The sequence below is a fragment of the Silene latifolia genome, chromosome X, assembly GCF_048544455.1.
Source record: "Silene latifolia isolate original U9 population chromosome X, ASM4854445v1, whole genome shotgun sequence".
In the NCBI taxonomy this organism is placed as follows: Eukaryota; Viridiplantae; Streptophyta; class Magnoliopsida; order Caryophyllales; family Caryophyllaceae; genus Silene; species Silene latifolia.
The window spans coordinates 341283228-341299318 of NC_133537.1; the positions used below are offsets into that span (position 1 = coordinate 341283228).

The 16091-nt window shown below is 35.3% G+C and overlaps 4 protein-coding genes across 4 annotated transcripts; 2 read left to right on the forward strand and 2 right to left on the reverse strand.

Annotated features, from left to right (window-relative positions):
* The first annotated feature begins 1439 nt into the window (after positions 1 to 1439).
* Positions 1440 to 3343, forward strand: LOC141622671 (NDR1/HIN1-like protein 13). Its single transcript, XM_074438679.1, has 2 exons — positions 1440 to 2051; positions 2782 to 3343. Exons 1-2 carry the CDS (start codon positions 1572 to 1574, stop codon positions 3187 to 3189), a joined length of 888 nt encoding a protein of 295 aa, XP_074294780.1. The 5' UTR covers positions 1440 to 1571; the 3' UTR covers positions 3190 to 3343.
* A 1208-nt stretch (positions 3344 to 4551) lies between these two features.
* LOC141621063 (uncharacterized) lies at positions 4552 to 5545 on the reverse strand. Its single transcript, XM_074437779.1, has one exon. It carries the CDS (start codon positions 5509 to 5511, stop codon positions 4552 to 4554), a length of 960 nt encoding a protein of 319 aa, XP_074293880.1. The 5' UTR covers positions 5512 to 5545.
* Positions 5546 to 10211: 4666 nt separating this feature from the next.
* LOC141622670 (uncharacterized) lies at positions 10212 to 11301 on the reverse strand. Its single transcript, XM_074438678.1, has one exon. It carries the CDS (start codon positions 11218 to 11220, stop codon positions 10270 to 10272), a length of 951 nt encoding a protein of 316 aa, XP_074294779.1. The 5' UTR covers positions 11221 to 11301; the 3' UTR covers positions 10212 to 10269.
* Positions 11302 to 13372: 2071 nt separating this feature from the next.
* LOC141621064 (uncharacterized) lies at positions 13373 to 13774 on the forward strand. The gene has a single exon (XM_074437780.1). The coding sequence runs from the start codon at positions 13373 to 13375 to the stop codon at positions 13772 to 13774; it is 402 nt and encodes a 133-aa protein (XP_074293881.1).
* The last annotated feature ends 2317 nt before the right edge of the window (positions 13775 to 16091 follow it).

The following is a 16091-nucleotide window of genomic DNA, read 5'->3' on the forward strand; positions in this document are numbered from 1 at the left end:
GGATCACAGGTCGGTTCAGTTTTACCAGGTCTACTTTTAACCAAGTAGATTGTGAATGAGTTGGGTTTTCTTTCATGATGATGTGTAAATTTTAGTTGCTAATAAGACGTGTTTATAAAGTGGTTTGGTCCGGTTAAGTGCTCGGGTCCATAAATATGTGGGATATGGTTCTGTTTGGTCCAAGTCTCAGCCTAATTGGTCCAATCTTCGATTTTGGAGTGAAAGGTTATCCGGTCTATATTCAACCGGTAAGGTCCGGTTTCGGAGTGGTAAACACCCCTACTCATATCAATTTGCAAACTACTTAAGTGGAAGATCGTCACACATTTAAAAGCTTCAAACGAACATGGGAAATGAGATAATACCCGTATTTAGTTTCGTTATCATCATCTCACACTCTATATTACAACTAGAGCTGTTCATAGGTCGTCCCGTCCATTAAACCCGACCCATCCCGCCCGCTAAAAAAGCGGGTACGGACAAGACATTTTAAGAAAAATACAAAGGCCCAGCCCACTAACCCGTCCCGAACCCGCTAACCCGCTTATCCATAGGCCAAAAGTTAAACGTGAGCGCAGCCCATATCCGGCCCAGGCCCGCATTTGAACACCTCTAATTACAACACCAATTAAAATATATGATTTCAATTGTTGGGTTTAGATAAGGTTAGCTTGTGATCCTTGTACTAGGCCGACCCATATAACTCTGTTGGGCTTGTTACCAAGTAAATTCAGAATGAGTTGGGTTTTTCTTTCAGGATGTTTTGTCCAATTTTGGTTGCTTCGATTATAATGGATTTGTCGATGACATAGGTCGTGTTCTTTTGGACATAATTTTAGTGAACTGAACTGAACGGAATTTATAAAAGGTTAATTTTTTTTTAAGCTGAACATGTAAGAGTTTATTTTTTCTGAATGAAATTTGTAAGAGTTAAATTGAACTTAAAAGGAGTGGCGTTAAGTTCAAAAGAACAAGCTTAAGTGGAAGACCGTCACACATTACGAGATTTAAATGAATAAGGAAAACGAGATGATATCAGCATTTAGTTTTGTTAACGGTGGAAGGTTTGAACCTAGGACCTAATGTCTACTATACCTCCATTTTAATCACTCAATTAAGGCATTTTCGGTATGTAATTTGTTTATTAGGTTAAGAAATGAATGATTATGTGCATATATTTAATCACTCGATTAAGACATTTTCGGTATGTAACTTGTTTATTAGGTTAAGAAATGAATGATAATGTGCCTATTTAAGGTTGATTGTCTAACACTCATAATTGTGTCCAAGGTAGAGTCAACACACAAACAAATACCTAAAGAAAGCATATATTAAGAGAAAAAATTGGAAAAAAAATGACAACAAAACAAAATCTTATATTTAGGAAATTTAACAACCAAATTTCCCTTAATCTCTCATTTTTCCAACACAAAAAATTTACAACATTTTTTTACACAAAATATCTAACACTAAAATACAATCTCCCTTGTTTTTCTCCATTAATTACGTAAATTAATTAAAATCCAAATTCCCACTCCTCTAATCTCCGTAGCCCGCTCCCCATTTCGTCAATGGCGGAGCGGACCACCCACTCCAACCACCACGACGACCACCATCACGGTGAAGACGAGGGCTTATTTGCTGATGCTGAAGATGATATTAATAATTTTACACAAAACAAAAATAATAATAATAATAATAATACTCAATTTATGCAAATAGTCTCGTCCGATGGCTCTACGGCCCCTAGGGTACCTCATGAAACGTACATTGTACAAATTCCGAGAGATCAAATATATCGGGTTCCGCCTCCAGAGAATGCCGAGTATGTGCAACGACAGTGCAACACCGTTGTAAAAGACAAGGGTGGTACTCGTCGTTGCGCATTTTGGTTCTTGTCGATATTTTTTGTTCTCGCTTTTATTATAAGCGTTATTGTTTGCGTTCATAAGTTTACGTTGAGCCCTAAGCCTCCTTCCTTTTCGATTAAACATCTTGTTAAGCAATCACCCAAGTCTTCGTCGAAGAAAACTCCGTCTCCTGGATTCCTGGTAATTTTCTCGAATTTTGAATGATATTAGTGTCTTTGTCCCAATCATTTATTTCTTTTTTTTTTCGAAACAAATGACTGAGATGCAGGCAGGTTATCTTATAGTGTTTCATTTATATCCTATTTGTTTGGTCAATTTTTTTTTTTGACAACGATTTTGTTTGGTCTAAATGAAACATGATACCAACAGTAAGTGAATTATACATCTGATGTAATACATCAGATGATATAGTTTTTGAGCATTAAGATAAAGTTTTTGAGTTTTAATTTAAAATTTTTGAGTTTTATTATAAAGTATTTTGAGTTTATTTACTTAAACATTAATTTAAAAAAGTTACATTATAACTCAAAAAAATTACAGTTCAGAAAAATTTGATTTTTGACGTCATAAAACTAAAATGTAATTTATAAACTCTATACAACTCAAGAATACACAAAAACTCAAAAACTCATTGAGTGTAAGGTAGTACATCTGATGTACCATCCTTTTTCTCTGATATCAAACGCAAATTCTCATTTCAGATGGCTGAATTTACCAAAAGTACGACAGATAAAATGTAACTATTTTACGATAAAATTTGAACATTTCCTGATAAAAAACTACCATCGGTTTATTATCAAAAAGCGACAATTTTAATTATAACTTTTTATCGTTAATTGTTAACTTTCTATTATAAAATGGCGACATTGTTCTCGTCTTAATTGGAAAACTGTGTGTAAATATGGATTAGGTATCAATGGAGACAACAAATCCAAACAGTGTGAATGATCTCGGCTATAATCAAGGAAGTGTTACGCTTTCGTACAAAGGAAAACAAATAGGCAATGGCCATTTTCCGGCATTGGGCAACCAAGGTCCCGGGATATCCGACTCAGTCGACATTAATCTCGTAGGATCGTCTAAGGGAGGTTTGCCTAAAGACTTAGACGTATCGCCGGACAGTAACAAAAAGTCTAAGAACACAAAAGGTAGTAATCCAGTGATCAATATGAACCTGTCACTCAATGTTCCAGTTAGAATGAAGACTTGGTTATGGACAAACGTAGTCGATTTCGACGTAAATTGCGAGTTTGAGACGGAATTCATCGGAGATCATTTCAAAGTTCAGTCACAAAAATGTGACATCGCTAAGGCATGACATTGTTTATTTTTTTTTTGTATGAATTCAGTCCAGATTCGAGCCGAGTAGATTATTATAAAGGATAATGCATGACATTTTGTTGATTCTTTTGTGGTATGTTTTAACGTTTTAAAATGTAAATAGTGATTGTGCTAAAGATTCCATTAAAGTACTTTTGTTTTTGATTGTTGTCATCAATTAAAAGTAAACATGCAATTAATCATACTATCATAGGAATGCAAGTACCTATAAGACGGTTTTATACAAGTTTATACAGAGTAGTACACAATAAAATGGGATTAATTGCTTTGTGTGTAGGTTTAATTTTCTAAAAAAGAGATGTATATATTAACCATGAGGATAAGTAATAATGGTTTTAGTTATATTCTATTATCTTATATCTATATCTCAATTCTCAACTATTCAATATTTGGTGATATAAATTTGTCCTATTTTCTAATTTTGATCTCGATCATTTATTCACCTTTTCAATTTCTATTTTCGATGTCCATTTAAGGTATTGTTTTGGTTACGATTACAAAATATCTTTGACGGTATCTTGTTTGCGCGGAAAGAAGGTTAGTCATATGAAAAATTCTTGTGTCCTCTGGGAGGACGGAACTCCTTACACCTAAGCCTTTATAATATTTCATTTGGTGGATTGATTTTAAGTGTAAAGAGTACGGTCCTCCGGAAGAATACAGAAATTTTTCTAATCAGTTAATATTTAATACTTCCTCCATTTCAGTCAGTTTTTTACGTTTGCATTTGCCGTTAATAGATTATACATACTCTACTTAGTCCTATACTCCTATATACAAAGAGACCGCTACATTGCCTCTTTGTTGGACCGCCGGCGCGAACACAGTGGTCTCTGACCAGGACCAGGAAGCTCTTAGAATTTGGATCTTGACATGTCAGTGCTTTTTAACCGTAGGCATCTTGCCAGGAAGTTGGTGGGCTCATCATGATTTAGGTCGGGGTGGCTGGTGGTTTCGGGATCCCGTAGAAAATGCTTCTTTTATGCCTCGGGTATTAGCCACCGCTCGTATTCATTCAGTCATTTTACCCCTTCTTCAATTCATTCTTGGACTTTGCTTCTTAATATTGTGACTTTTCTATGCTGTATCTTAGGAACCAACTTTAAGGCGGTTGTAATACAACTGGGTGTAGGATAATACTTGTGTTGCATTATTTGTCACAAAGATAAGGAGAAAAAAGATTATTTGTGGTATTTACAATATATATTACAACATTTGGATACACAAATTACCAAAAAAAAAAAAAATCCAACTTAACAAAAGAAAAAATATCTTGAAATGAAATATGTAAACAAATGATCGAGATCGAGATGTAAAAGAAGTCCTTGAACCAAGGAATTTAAATATCAACGAAACCTTGCGTTCCGGCCAAGTTATTAATTTTCTTGTGCGCTTCAACGTCGTCTTCGACCTCCTCCTCGTCCTCCTCCTCCTGCTCATTCGTCGACAACGACAAGACACTATACTTGACGCTACGATTCCCAAAAACAATCATCATAAACATGTAAAACGACGCAGCAAAAACAACGAGCAAGATCAAATTCCAGCTAAATAAAATATTAACCAACGCCTTGGCTCGGTTAAGCGACTCCTCACCTTCACATCGGATCTCTTTATGTCCATTATCCTCGACGTGTATGGAACACCCTTTCGCGATAAAGCCGGGTGTCCAAAGTGCAAACCCCATGATCACAAACCACACACCCTGGAACACTATGCTTAAGGAGCGTACAAACGCTACAACAAAGCTTCCAGCACCACCGCGTCCAAACCCTAGAATAGTCGTGACTAACGACACAAACACGACGAGCTGGAGGAGCCAATGGTATTGTCCCTCAACTCCCATGTGGTCGATTGAGTGGAGGTGAAACATCAAGAGCTCCTGAGCAAAACAAAACCCGGCCAGAATGAGCAGGATGTCGTCTTGCGCTGGAAGTGGACGAGAGGCCCATTTGTCGAGAATTAGGGCGAAGAGGGCGAAAATTATGAAGGTTAAGTAGATTGGTGAGTGTTCGAAGTTGTGAAGGTGGTCTGACGGAATGGTGCCATCTGAGTCCAAGGGTTGGTGCTTCGCCGGGTTAATGAAGAGCTCCATGGTAACTGAGAGGGTGAAGCCGGTTATTATGAGGTATAACTCGAGTCGTCGAGGTAGACGACCTTGGTTCGAAGGGAACCATAGTCTAGACTTGTATGATGAGGGACCCTTAAGGGCTAGTAGTCTTAGGTGGTTGTACATGTGCCATAACCCGATTAGGATGAACCCGAAACCCGGAGCCACATGACCGATTAGAGAACCCATTTCTTATGTTTTTGTAGATGGTTAAGTTCTTATATGGAGTTGGATGATGGGGTTTTGCAGGATGGAAATTGGGGTAGTAAAGAGGTGTTTATATAAAGGAGGCAAATAACCAAGTGGTGTTAGTCCAGTGGTAACCGGGTTAAACCTTAAAGCTTGCAGAAATGCAGGAGTTGAGAGGTCCCGAGTTCGAGTTCGACTACCAGCTGGGGCGCGATGATCACTTGGCCACTGCAGCCCCCGAATGGGGTGGCTTACATGGTCCATGTGGTGGTGCGGGAATGCATGGGCCCAGGGGGATTCAACCCCCTCGTCATCAAAAAAAAAAAAAAAAAAAAGGAGGCAAATGTATATGGAAAAAAGTTTATTTAGGGAAGGTGATGATTTAGGGTTTCACTTATTTTTCTATATTGAAATCACTTCATAATTATAGGATATTATAAGAAGAGTAATTCTACCGTCCTTTCGGAGGACGGTATTCCTCACAAACAAGCAATTATAATATTCCATTTGGGTGGATTGTGTTTGTGTGTGAGGAGTACCGTCCTCCGGGAGGACGATAGAATTTTTGTTATAAGAAATACTCCTTTCGTTTCGGTCAATTGTTGTTATTTGGCTTTAGCACAAAACCAAGAAAAGAGGAGGGGACCAATTACTAAACAACAAGTGGAGCAAATTGAGTGTAAATGATTAAATTGCTTATCAAATTCATTCTTAAAATAGAAAGGGCGACAATTAACTGAGACGCCCTAATATATAAAAGGACAACAAATGACTGAAATAGAGGAAATATTATTTTTGCAAGTGCCCAATAGTTCACTACTTATTCTTTCATTTTTTTTTTGCACTCGTAAATTTTTTGGTTTAACAAAGACAAGTGCAATTTAAAAAATAATACTCCCTCCTATTCTCTATTTTCTTCCCTATTTCCTAAAACGGATTATTCAGGTTTTCTTCCCCTTTCCTTTTTTGGAAACTTTTAATCTTATTTTATTCATTCCTCTCCCCTATCACCAAACCCCACCCAACTCACAATTCCTTATTTAATTCATAATTATTCATTTCTCTCTCCTATCACCAAACCCCACCCAACTCACAATTCCTTATTTTATTAATTCCTCTCTCCTATAACCAAACCCCACCCAATTCACAATTCATATTTTATTCTCTACCTTAATTCTTGTGCCCCCAACAAAGGGGAAGAATATGAAGAATAAGAGGGAGTACTTGTACAAGTACTAGTATAACTCCTTTCACATTCGATCTTTCTCATCTTCTCGAGGTTTGTCCAGTCAATTGATTTAACAAATAATTTAAGAATTATCATTTTTTGATAGATTCTTTTCTCTTTTTAATACTTCTTTCGTTCCAGTCAATTATTATTATCATTTGCATTTTTATCACTATTTATAAGTGAAGAAATTTATTCATTTAAAATTTTGTTTGACCTATCTTCTTCCCATTGTGTAAATAAACAACTCATGCTAATAAATGAATAACTTTTTAACAATGCAGATGAATTTTCTAATAGTAAAACCTAAAAACCGTCTTATATTCTATAGTTTGTGTACCGAAAAAGGTACTAGAAACACCTACCCTAGTAGTCTAGTACAGTAGTACTAATTTATCTATCATGAGATCACATATTCACATGTAACTTGATAATCTTAAAATGAAGGTATTAGTTACACGTAAATAATGATGTAATTATACTAATTATATAATTAACCACCTGATGAAAAGAATGAGTCTTGAAAATGATTGTATTCAGAAGACATTAATCTCGTAGGATCGTCCGAGGAAGGTTTGCCTAAAGACTTAGGGTAAGATTATTGGTAGTCTTGACACAAGACGTTGGTAAGTCTTGAGACAAGACTACCAATAATCTACCCTACTCTTGACAAAATCTTAAGTTGAGTCTTGGAAATACAAGACTCAACTTAAGATTTTGGGTAAGTCTTGACCCCACCTTAAAGAAAAATTATCCAATGAGTTGATAATATGTGTCCTTTCTTTTTGTTAAAAAAAAAGTGGAGTGAAAAAGTAGAGTCCGAGGTAAGTCTGACGGATAATGTATAAAGTTTGAGGTGGGTTTGAGATGAGTCTAAACAATAAAAAAATAATATAAGTTAGCGGAAAGCTGATGTGGCAGAGTCCTAAGACTTGGGAGAGTTTGACTGATAATCTAAACCTTAGATGTATCAGACAATACCAAAAAGTCTAAGAACACAAAAGGTAGTAATCAATATGAATCTGTCACTCAACATTCCAGTTAGAGTGAAGACTTGGTTATGGACAAACACCGTCGAGTTCGATGTTAATTGCGAGTTTGAGGCGAAATTCAACGGAGATCATCTCAAAGTTCAGTAACAAAAATGTGACTTGGCTAAGGCAAGATAATGTGTATTTTTTTGTATGAATTCAATCCAGATTCGAGCCGGGTAGATTATTATAAAGGATAATGCATGACATTTTGTTGATTCTTTTGTGGTACGTTTAACGTTTTAAAATGTAAATAGTGATTGTGCTAAAAATTTCATTAAAGTTTGTTATTTGTCATCGGTAACGATTCTATTTATGGAGTTAGAACGAGTTCTTGGTTGTTGATTATTGTTATCACATGTTAGAAAAACCCATTTATAAAAGTAAACATGCAAATGATCATTATAGGAATGCGCAAGCTAAGTACTTAACTACTTATAAGACGGTTTCAATATATTGTAAAATAGATACAGAGTACCTTTTAACATTTATAATATTAGTGTAAAACTGCCTTATATATACAAGACTTATAAGACGGTTCAGTTACAATTATATTAGTTTATTTTAGAAGTTTTACACTAGTAGGTTCGAGGTGCATAGCAGTATAGATTACCTTCATTTGCGTTCGACGATTCTGAAACCAAAACTTGACCCGGAAATGATTAGGCGAATTTAAAGCATTTGTCGTTCCCGCATCTATATTCGCTAATCCAAGCCTCCTTGCTATCTCAGACCGCGATAATGTAGCGATAGCGATAAAGTGAAGACATACCTAAGCAGAAACATGCAGAATGTTTGTATGTTGTGTGCCTCACTATCTCGCTATCTTAGACAGCGATAAATTAAGAAAACACCTATCTCGCTATCTAAGACAGCGAGATAGTGCAAGCTCATTGTAAATCGCATTCTGGCTTGTTTCTGCCTTTTGCCCTCTGTAGTTTCTCGCTGTCCTGGACCGCGAGATATGTCGATTTTTTTTTTTTTAAAAAAAAGATAAGTGCGGAAATGATGACGTGAACCCACCCATTTTTGCTAAATAGTTTGAAACCCGCCTTATTTTGTTAAATAGTTTGGGTTTGAACCCCATTTAAGCAAAAACTTGTAAAATAAACTAAATACTTATTATATGCTTTTATATAATTTTACCATATTATAACTACCTTTTCAATTTTCAACTAATTTACCAACCAGTTTTAATATTATCAGCTAGTTTATCAACTTATATCCTTATGGATATATTTTCAGTTAGTTTAATTAGGGCATTAGCAATGCACGTTTGTAGTGGGGTTCATATAAATGATGAACAACTTCAACCAGTGTTGGTACTCCTTTGTCAAAAGTTGTGGGACATCTCATTTGAACTTGAAATGCAATGGAGTAGAAGAATTTAAATTAATATTGGGTGATAATGGTGGATCTCATAAAGCACAAATTCTATTATAGACAGGAGATATACGTCTATAGTTATAGACAGGTTAAATATCCACTCACTTTAAACATATTTGACCTGTTTTTTATTTTAGACGGATATATCTGTCTATAGTGAGACTAATTGCTCATAAAGATCCATTTAACTATGCTCTTCATGATTTTAAACGGAAAAACGTTTATCATTGTTAAGATTAGTTTATAAAATTTGTGTTTGTTATTAAGTGAGGTGACGTTAATGTGTCGAAGAAAAAAACTTTTAAAAAAGTTTGACGATTACTATTGCTTTTATAACTTTTAGGTACCTTTTATTTTTTGCTATCAGCTACGGCAGAGTACGGATTGGGTATTTGATCCAAAGTGTTAGTTCGGATCGGATATCCATATTAAAAATTCTGAAGTTAGATATCCAATATCCAAACCAAATGTTTCGGATGTCCAATGTTCGGGTATCCAAAATAATCGGATCGGATGCGGATATCCATACTTTAGAATTTACTTTAAAATTAAGTTTGAAACACGATTATATTCATAGTCTTACATGATGATTTTCTTTAGTATTCTTATTCCAATTTTCTCGACATAAAATTTAAGTACCACCTAGATATTTCTCTAATATTTTAAACATTAATTAAGTTGTTGTATCAAATAAAATTTTATTTTCTCGAAATTATACTAGAAAACTATAGTTTCGGATCGGATCGGATATCCAAATGTTTTAATTCTAATATCCATATCCAAACCAAAACCAAAGATTTCGGATCAGATATCCAAACCAAACTTAACTTTCGGATCGGCTATCGGATCAGTTTGGATAATCGAATTTTTTGTTCTGCACTACTATCAGCTACCTTTTTAGTTTTTAACTTATTTTACCAAATAAAAAATCATAGTAGGAGGAACAAAAGCAAAAGGAGCAAGTCCATTTTAGCGTAAATCACACATTTTAAAAACAACAAGCGTTGGTGCCAAAAGCAAATGAAGGAAAACAAACAACCGGGACAGAGAAAATATTTGAGAACAATAACGGCATTTCATGATAAATTAGGCCTTCAAATTAGGGCTTTCCCATTAGACCTTGTTACTAACGAAACCTTGCGTTCCGGCGCAGGTATTATAAGTTTTTTTCGGAGTTTCAATGTCGTCTTCGTCGTCATCCTCCTCCTCCGATACAGCACTATACTTGACGGTAGCATTCCCATAAACAATCATGATAAAAAGGTAAAACGACGCAGCGAAGAGAGCCAGTAAGACCAAAATCCAGCTAAAGAGAATATTAACCAACGCCTTGGCTCGGTTAAGAGACTCTTCCCCATGACAACCCACAACTGTACGGCCGTCTACGACGTGCATGAAACACCCTTTGGGGATCAACCCAGGTGTCCAAAGTGCAAACCCAATGATCACAAACCAGACACCCTGGAATACTATGCTCAGTGAGCGTACAAAAGCAACGGAAAAACTTCCATTGCCTCGGCCAAACCCGAGAATTGATGTGCTTAGGGAAACAAATATGACTAGCTGGAGGAGCCAGTGATACTGCCCTTCAACTCCCATGTGATCGGATGAATGGAGGTGAAACATCAAGAACTCTTGAGCAAATGAAAGCGCGGCTATAAAATACAGGACATCATGTTGTGCTGGAATACGACGATGAGAGGCCGAGGCCCATTGGTCGAGAGCAAGGGCGGAGAGGGCGTAAGCTATAAAGGATAGGGAAATGGACGAGTGCTCGAAGTTGTGGAGGTGGTATGATGGAATGGTGCCGTCTGAGTCCAAGGGTTGGTGCTTTGCCGGGCTAATGAAGAGCTCCATCGACACTGCGAGGGTGCAGCCGGATATTATGAGGTATAACTCGAGTAGTCTAGGTAGACCATGGTTCCGGTCTGAAGGGAACCATGGTCTAGACTTGTACAATGATGGACCCTTAAGGGCTAGTAGTCTTAGATTGTTGTACAAGTGCCATAACCCGATCACCAAGAACCCGAGACCCGGTGCCACATGGCCGATTAGTGAACCCATTTGATATGTTTAGCAGTTTAGATATGGAGTTGGATTAAGAGGGGTGTGTAATGTGTATAGTGGAAATTGGGATGGTAGACGGGTGTTTTTATAAGGACTAAGGAGGGAAATATAATTTTTTTTTTTTTTTAAAAAAGGAGGGAAATATAATTGGAATAGGCACAATTTTTTTTTTATTTAAAACCGTCTTAGTTAGAGTTGAAAATAAAAAGAGATTGTGAGAGATTTTAATAAAAGATAGGTGAGATAGCGTCCTTAACATTTTGGTAAATTTTGCAATTATTCCGTAATTCTCTAATACACTCACTTCTTTTATACGGAGCGAGTATTCAAATCATTTCATAAAGAGGGTATTATTGCGAGTTTATTACTGCTTCTGTCCAAGTGAATTGTTATGATATTACACTTTGGGTGTATATATGAGTGTATCCCTCTAATTAAGCCCATATAATTAAGGTTGCTTATTTACTTCGTATCCCTCTTCTTATATTTGTTCCCGATATTTACTTTACCAGAGTTTTCTTAATAATAAGTTGACGATGTTTTTTTGTGAGTAGCAATTAAACGTTATGTTAGAGTATTATTTTTATTGAAAATATAGTTTTATGAAGTGTATTTCAACAAAAAATATAACTACGTAAATATTATGGGATAAATAAAATATACTCTGTAATTTTTTTGTAAGTATATGGGCAAAATTTAAAATGTTAGACCTCTAAAAATCAAATGGAAGGAACAAAAATAAAAAGAAGAGGTACTAGAATAGAAGGCTAAAAACAAAGACATATCACAAAATAACATAACAATGTTAATCTTTTAGAACTCCGGTTATAATTATTAGTTATTTTTCACCATCATAATACGATAATTTATATGTCTTCTTTAGTCATTATATTCGATATAATGATATTATCTTGCCTTATTCTTATCCAAAATGTAATAAAACAACTAGTGTAATAATTATATAGGGAAAAAAAAAGTATCAAAAAATGATTACAAACTGTGGTACCAACTACTACTAACTATATACAGTATAGTGTAGTATAAGATTCACATGTAATTTTTTTTTTTTTTTTTTTGACAGTGAGAGAAAATAGAGTCAGACAATTCACATGTAATTTGATGCTTATAAAAGAAGGTATTAAAAAGTAAAAATGATTACAAATTTAGCAAGACAATTGGTTCCCAAACTTCCATTGTGACCAACTAGGCAACTAGGCAACTAATCAACTACTCCCTCTGTTCTGATTAATATTTATCTATTTTCATTTTGAGGTGTATCATTGAATAGTTATTTATTTTCATTTTTGATAACATTTTTTGGGCTACTTCCCATGTGCATGTGGGGTTAAGTGATTTATGGGGAATATCCTCAGCTCTATAAAAATTCGCACTTCCTCCCCCGCCAAATCCACCAAACAACCACCGAAAAATAACTTTATTAAGAGACCTCTTACATAATGAAGGGATACCTAATTTCTATTTTCCATGTTATGTCTCCCACTAATTTAGTGAGAGGGTCTTTGACGAGACCTACTAAACAACACAAAAACTTTATGTGAGAGGTCTCTCAATAACGCTAGTGAGAGACCGTCTCTCTAAAGTTCATGTGTTGTTGTAAATATCGAAACTTTTCTTCCATCTAACCAATGGCGGAGCGAGGATTTGAGCTTGGGGGCGGAAAATTTTAGGAGGGACGGATGGGTAATAATATAAGGCACACTCGATTTTTTTTTGAAAAATTTAACTAAAAACTCCGAAAAACTCAACCACCGGGGACAACCGCCCCTGCTAGCCCCCCAAGCTCCACCACTGCACCTAACCCCTATAAATCTAAGATAAATCCAGACGCAAAGTTCAGAAGTCAAAATCATATCCTTCTTTTACTCCTTTGGTTCTCCCATATTCTATCATGACAACAATGTCATGCCTCCATCAACACCATCCACCATCCACCATCATTATTACATAACATGCTCTCTTTATTTTCGGATCAGATATCGGATAGTAAAATTTTGATTTTTTGGATCGGATATCTGATCCGAAAGTCTGGTTGTACAATAACAGACGTAAACGGTTTTATACAAGAATTATTGTTTGAAAAATGGGAAAAATTTGATCAGATTTATGTGTAAATATGGACTAGATATCCATGGAGACAACAAATCCAAACAATGTGAATGATCTTGGCTATAATCAAGGAAGTGTTACGCTTTCGTACAAAGGTAAACAGATAGGCAATGGCCATTTTCCGGCATTGGGCAATCAAGGTCCCGGAATATCCGACTCAATCGACATTAATCTCGTAGGGTCATCTAAGGGAGGTTTGCCTAAAGACTTAGACGTATCGCCGGACAGTAACAAAAAGTCTAAGAACACAAAAGGTAGTAACAATCCAGTGAATATGAACTTGTCACTCAACATTCCAGTTAGAATGAAGACTTGGTTATGGACAAACACAGTCGATTTCGACGTTAATTGCGAATTTGAAGCGGAATTCATGGGAGATCATCTCCAAGTTCAGTCACAAAAATGTGACTTGGCTAAGGCATGACATTGTTTATTTTTTTTGTATGAGTTCAGTCCAGATTCGAGCCAGTTAGATTATAAAAGGTTATGCATGACATTTTGTTGATTCTTTAAAAAATGTAAAAAGTGATTCACAAATTTTCATTATAGACGGGAGATATCAGTCTATAGGTATAGACGGATCAAATATCCACCCACTTTAAGCGTAAGACAACAATAAGTTGTATAGTGGGGCCCAAAAATGTCACCACTTTAAGCATATTTGACCCGTCTTTCACTTTAAACGAATATATCCGTCTATAATGGGACTAATTGATAGTGATTATGCTTAAAATATTTCCATTAAAGTTCATTATTTGCATGTCATTGGTAACAATTCTACTCATTTGACTTTTAAGGCTGTACTGTTGTTGATCATTGTTATTCAGTTACTGTATTATTGTAGTGAACAGGTCTTAACCATCAGAGTGGTTAAGACGAAGGTATATATATGTTGTAGTGAACAGGTCTTAATAATTATTCCCTCTGTCCTGGTTATTTGTTGTCCTTTTCCATTTTTGGGTGTCTCAGTCAATTGTTATCCTTTCTATTTTAAGAATGAACTTGAAGAGTAATTTGATCATTTACACTCAATTTATTCCACTTGTCATTTAGTAATTGGCCCCTTCCCCCTTTCCTTGGTCTTTGTGCCAAAACCAAAGGACAACAAATGACCGGGACGGAGGGAGTACAATTAAAGTGGTTAACAATCAAAGTGGTTAAGACCACAAATTCTCATTTAAAACGACCACTATTCGTCTTAAGCTTAAGACGGATAGTGGCCTCTCACACAAATGCAAGTGGGAGGCAAGTGGGTGGAAAATGGATACACCCACTTGCCTCCCACTTGCATTTGTGTGAGAGAGTCACTATCCGTCTTAAGCTTAAGACGGATAGTGGCCGTTTTAAGCAAGACGAAGTGGGTTAAGACAGAGGTATATATATAGTTACTCAGTTACTATATTATTTGCGTGTCATCGGTAACAATTTTATTCATTTACCTTTTTTCTGCATGTGTAAACCTGTCTTTCCAAATTTATTCAGTAGTAACTAAACAATTAAAGTGATTAAGACGGAGGTATATGATAATATATCATGGGATCGAATTCCATGCCTCTCATATATTGTATTGGTCTTACAAAAATATGTATCCTAGCTGGCCTGACTGTATGAATTGTGTTTAATCCCAGTTCGGTCATTTATTTACCTTTGCTTCGAGACGGAGGGAGTAATTAAGTAATTTGATGAGGTTGGTTGTTATTGGATTGATCTTATTGATAAGACCATCTTACAAAACAATCTACGAGTCTTTTTTAATAATTTTCTACATTTGTGTGGTCCAAATTTAATTGTATGGTGGGGCAGTATATTTGTGTGGTCCAAATTTATTTATATGGTGGGTAGTGTGTTTCCTTAATTTTTGTGTCAAAATGAAATGAGAAGTTTATTGTGAATAGGAGGGAGTACAATATATAGTGATTAGTGCTTGTTTGGTTAATCGTAGGAAGATGAGGTTCTCATGAAAAAATAAATTCACATAAATTAGCAATTCACGTAAATTTTATACGAGTTGTTTGGTTATAATAAATTATAATAGAGGAACTACGATTTGTATATGAACTTTTCTTATATGAAAGATTGAGAGGTCTCACAATACTCTTATTATGTTATTATGTGAGATCGCCTTAAAAGGAGAATTTGTCAAATATTTATAGGAAATTCCATTAATCATGGTTTTAAGAGTGGGGTTGCGCAACTACCCACAATTCCACAAATCACAATTCCACAAATCCATAGTTTCTTACTTGTAGAATGCGATTATATGTGAAAAATAGAAATATAAGATTTCACACGTTTATGTTGAGGTTGGTAGCGTGAGATCAAATAACACCCAGGTATTTTGACTTTTTTTTTTCTTTTTTTCCTCCTTTTTCATTATCTATCCATCATTTCCTGTTTATTATAAAACAAAATTACGTTCAGAGATAAAAAAAAATATGTCTAAAATTTACTAAAACGCTTTGGTCTACATCAATTTTTAGTTTTTCACAATACAATACAATACAATTATTATTATTATTATTATTTATCCCAATTAAATCATACTCCCTTCAATCATATCCAAACACAATTTAATTTTTACACACTTGACAATACAAATATTGCAAGGTTCACATTATAAAAAGATTTATGAGTTTGATGTTCTTCTTATGCTACTTATAAAGACAAATTAAACAAAATCCTGCATAACTATATTCTTCGTATATATTACAAAAAATTACTCTCTTCGTTGAGGTCATTTG

What these genes read in the sequence shown, in the direction of transcription:
- LOC141621063 (XM_074437779.1), bottom strand. Translation starts at nt 5,511, where the DNA reads ATGGGTTCTCTAATCGGTCATGTGGCTCCGGGTTTCGGGTTCATCCTA.
- LOC141621064 (XM_074437780.1), top strand. Translation starts at nt 13,373, where the DNA reads ATGGAGACAACAAATCCAAACAATGTGAATGATCTTGGCTATAATCAA.
- LOC141622670 (XM_074438678.1), bottom strand. Translation starts at nt 11,220, where the DNA reads ATGGGTTCACTAATCGGCCATGTGGCACCGGGTCTCGGGTTCTTGGTG.
- LOC141622671 (XM_074438679.1), top strand. Translation starts at nt 1,572, where the DNA reads ATGGCGGAGCGGACCACCCACTCCAACCACCACGACGACCACCATCAC. An exon ending in CTCCGTCTCCTGGATTCCTG is followed by an intron (nt 2,052 to 2,781) that starts GTAATTTTCTCG and finishes AATATGGATTAG; the next exon opens with GTATCAATGGAGACAACAAA.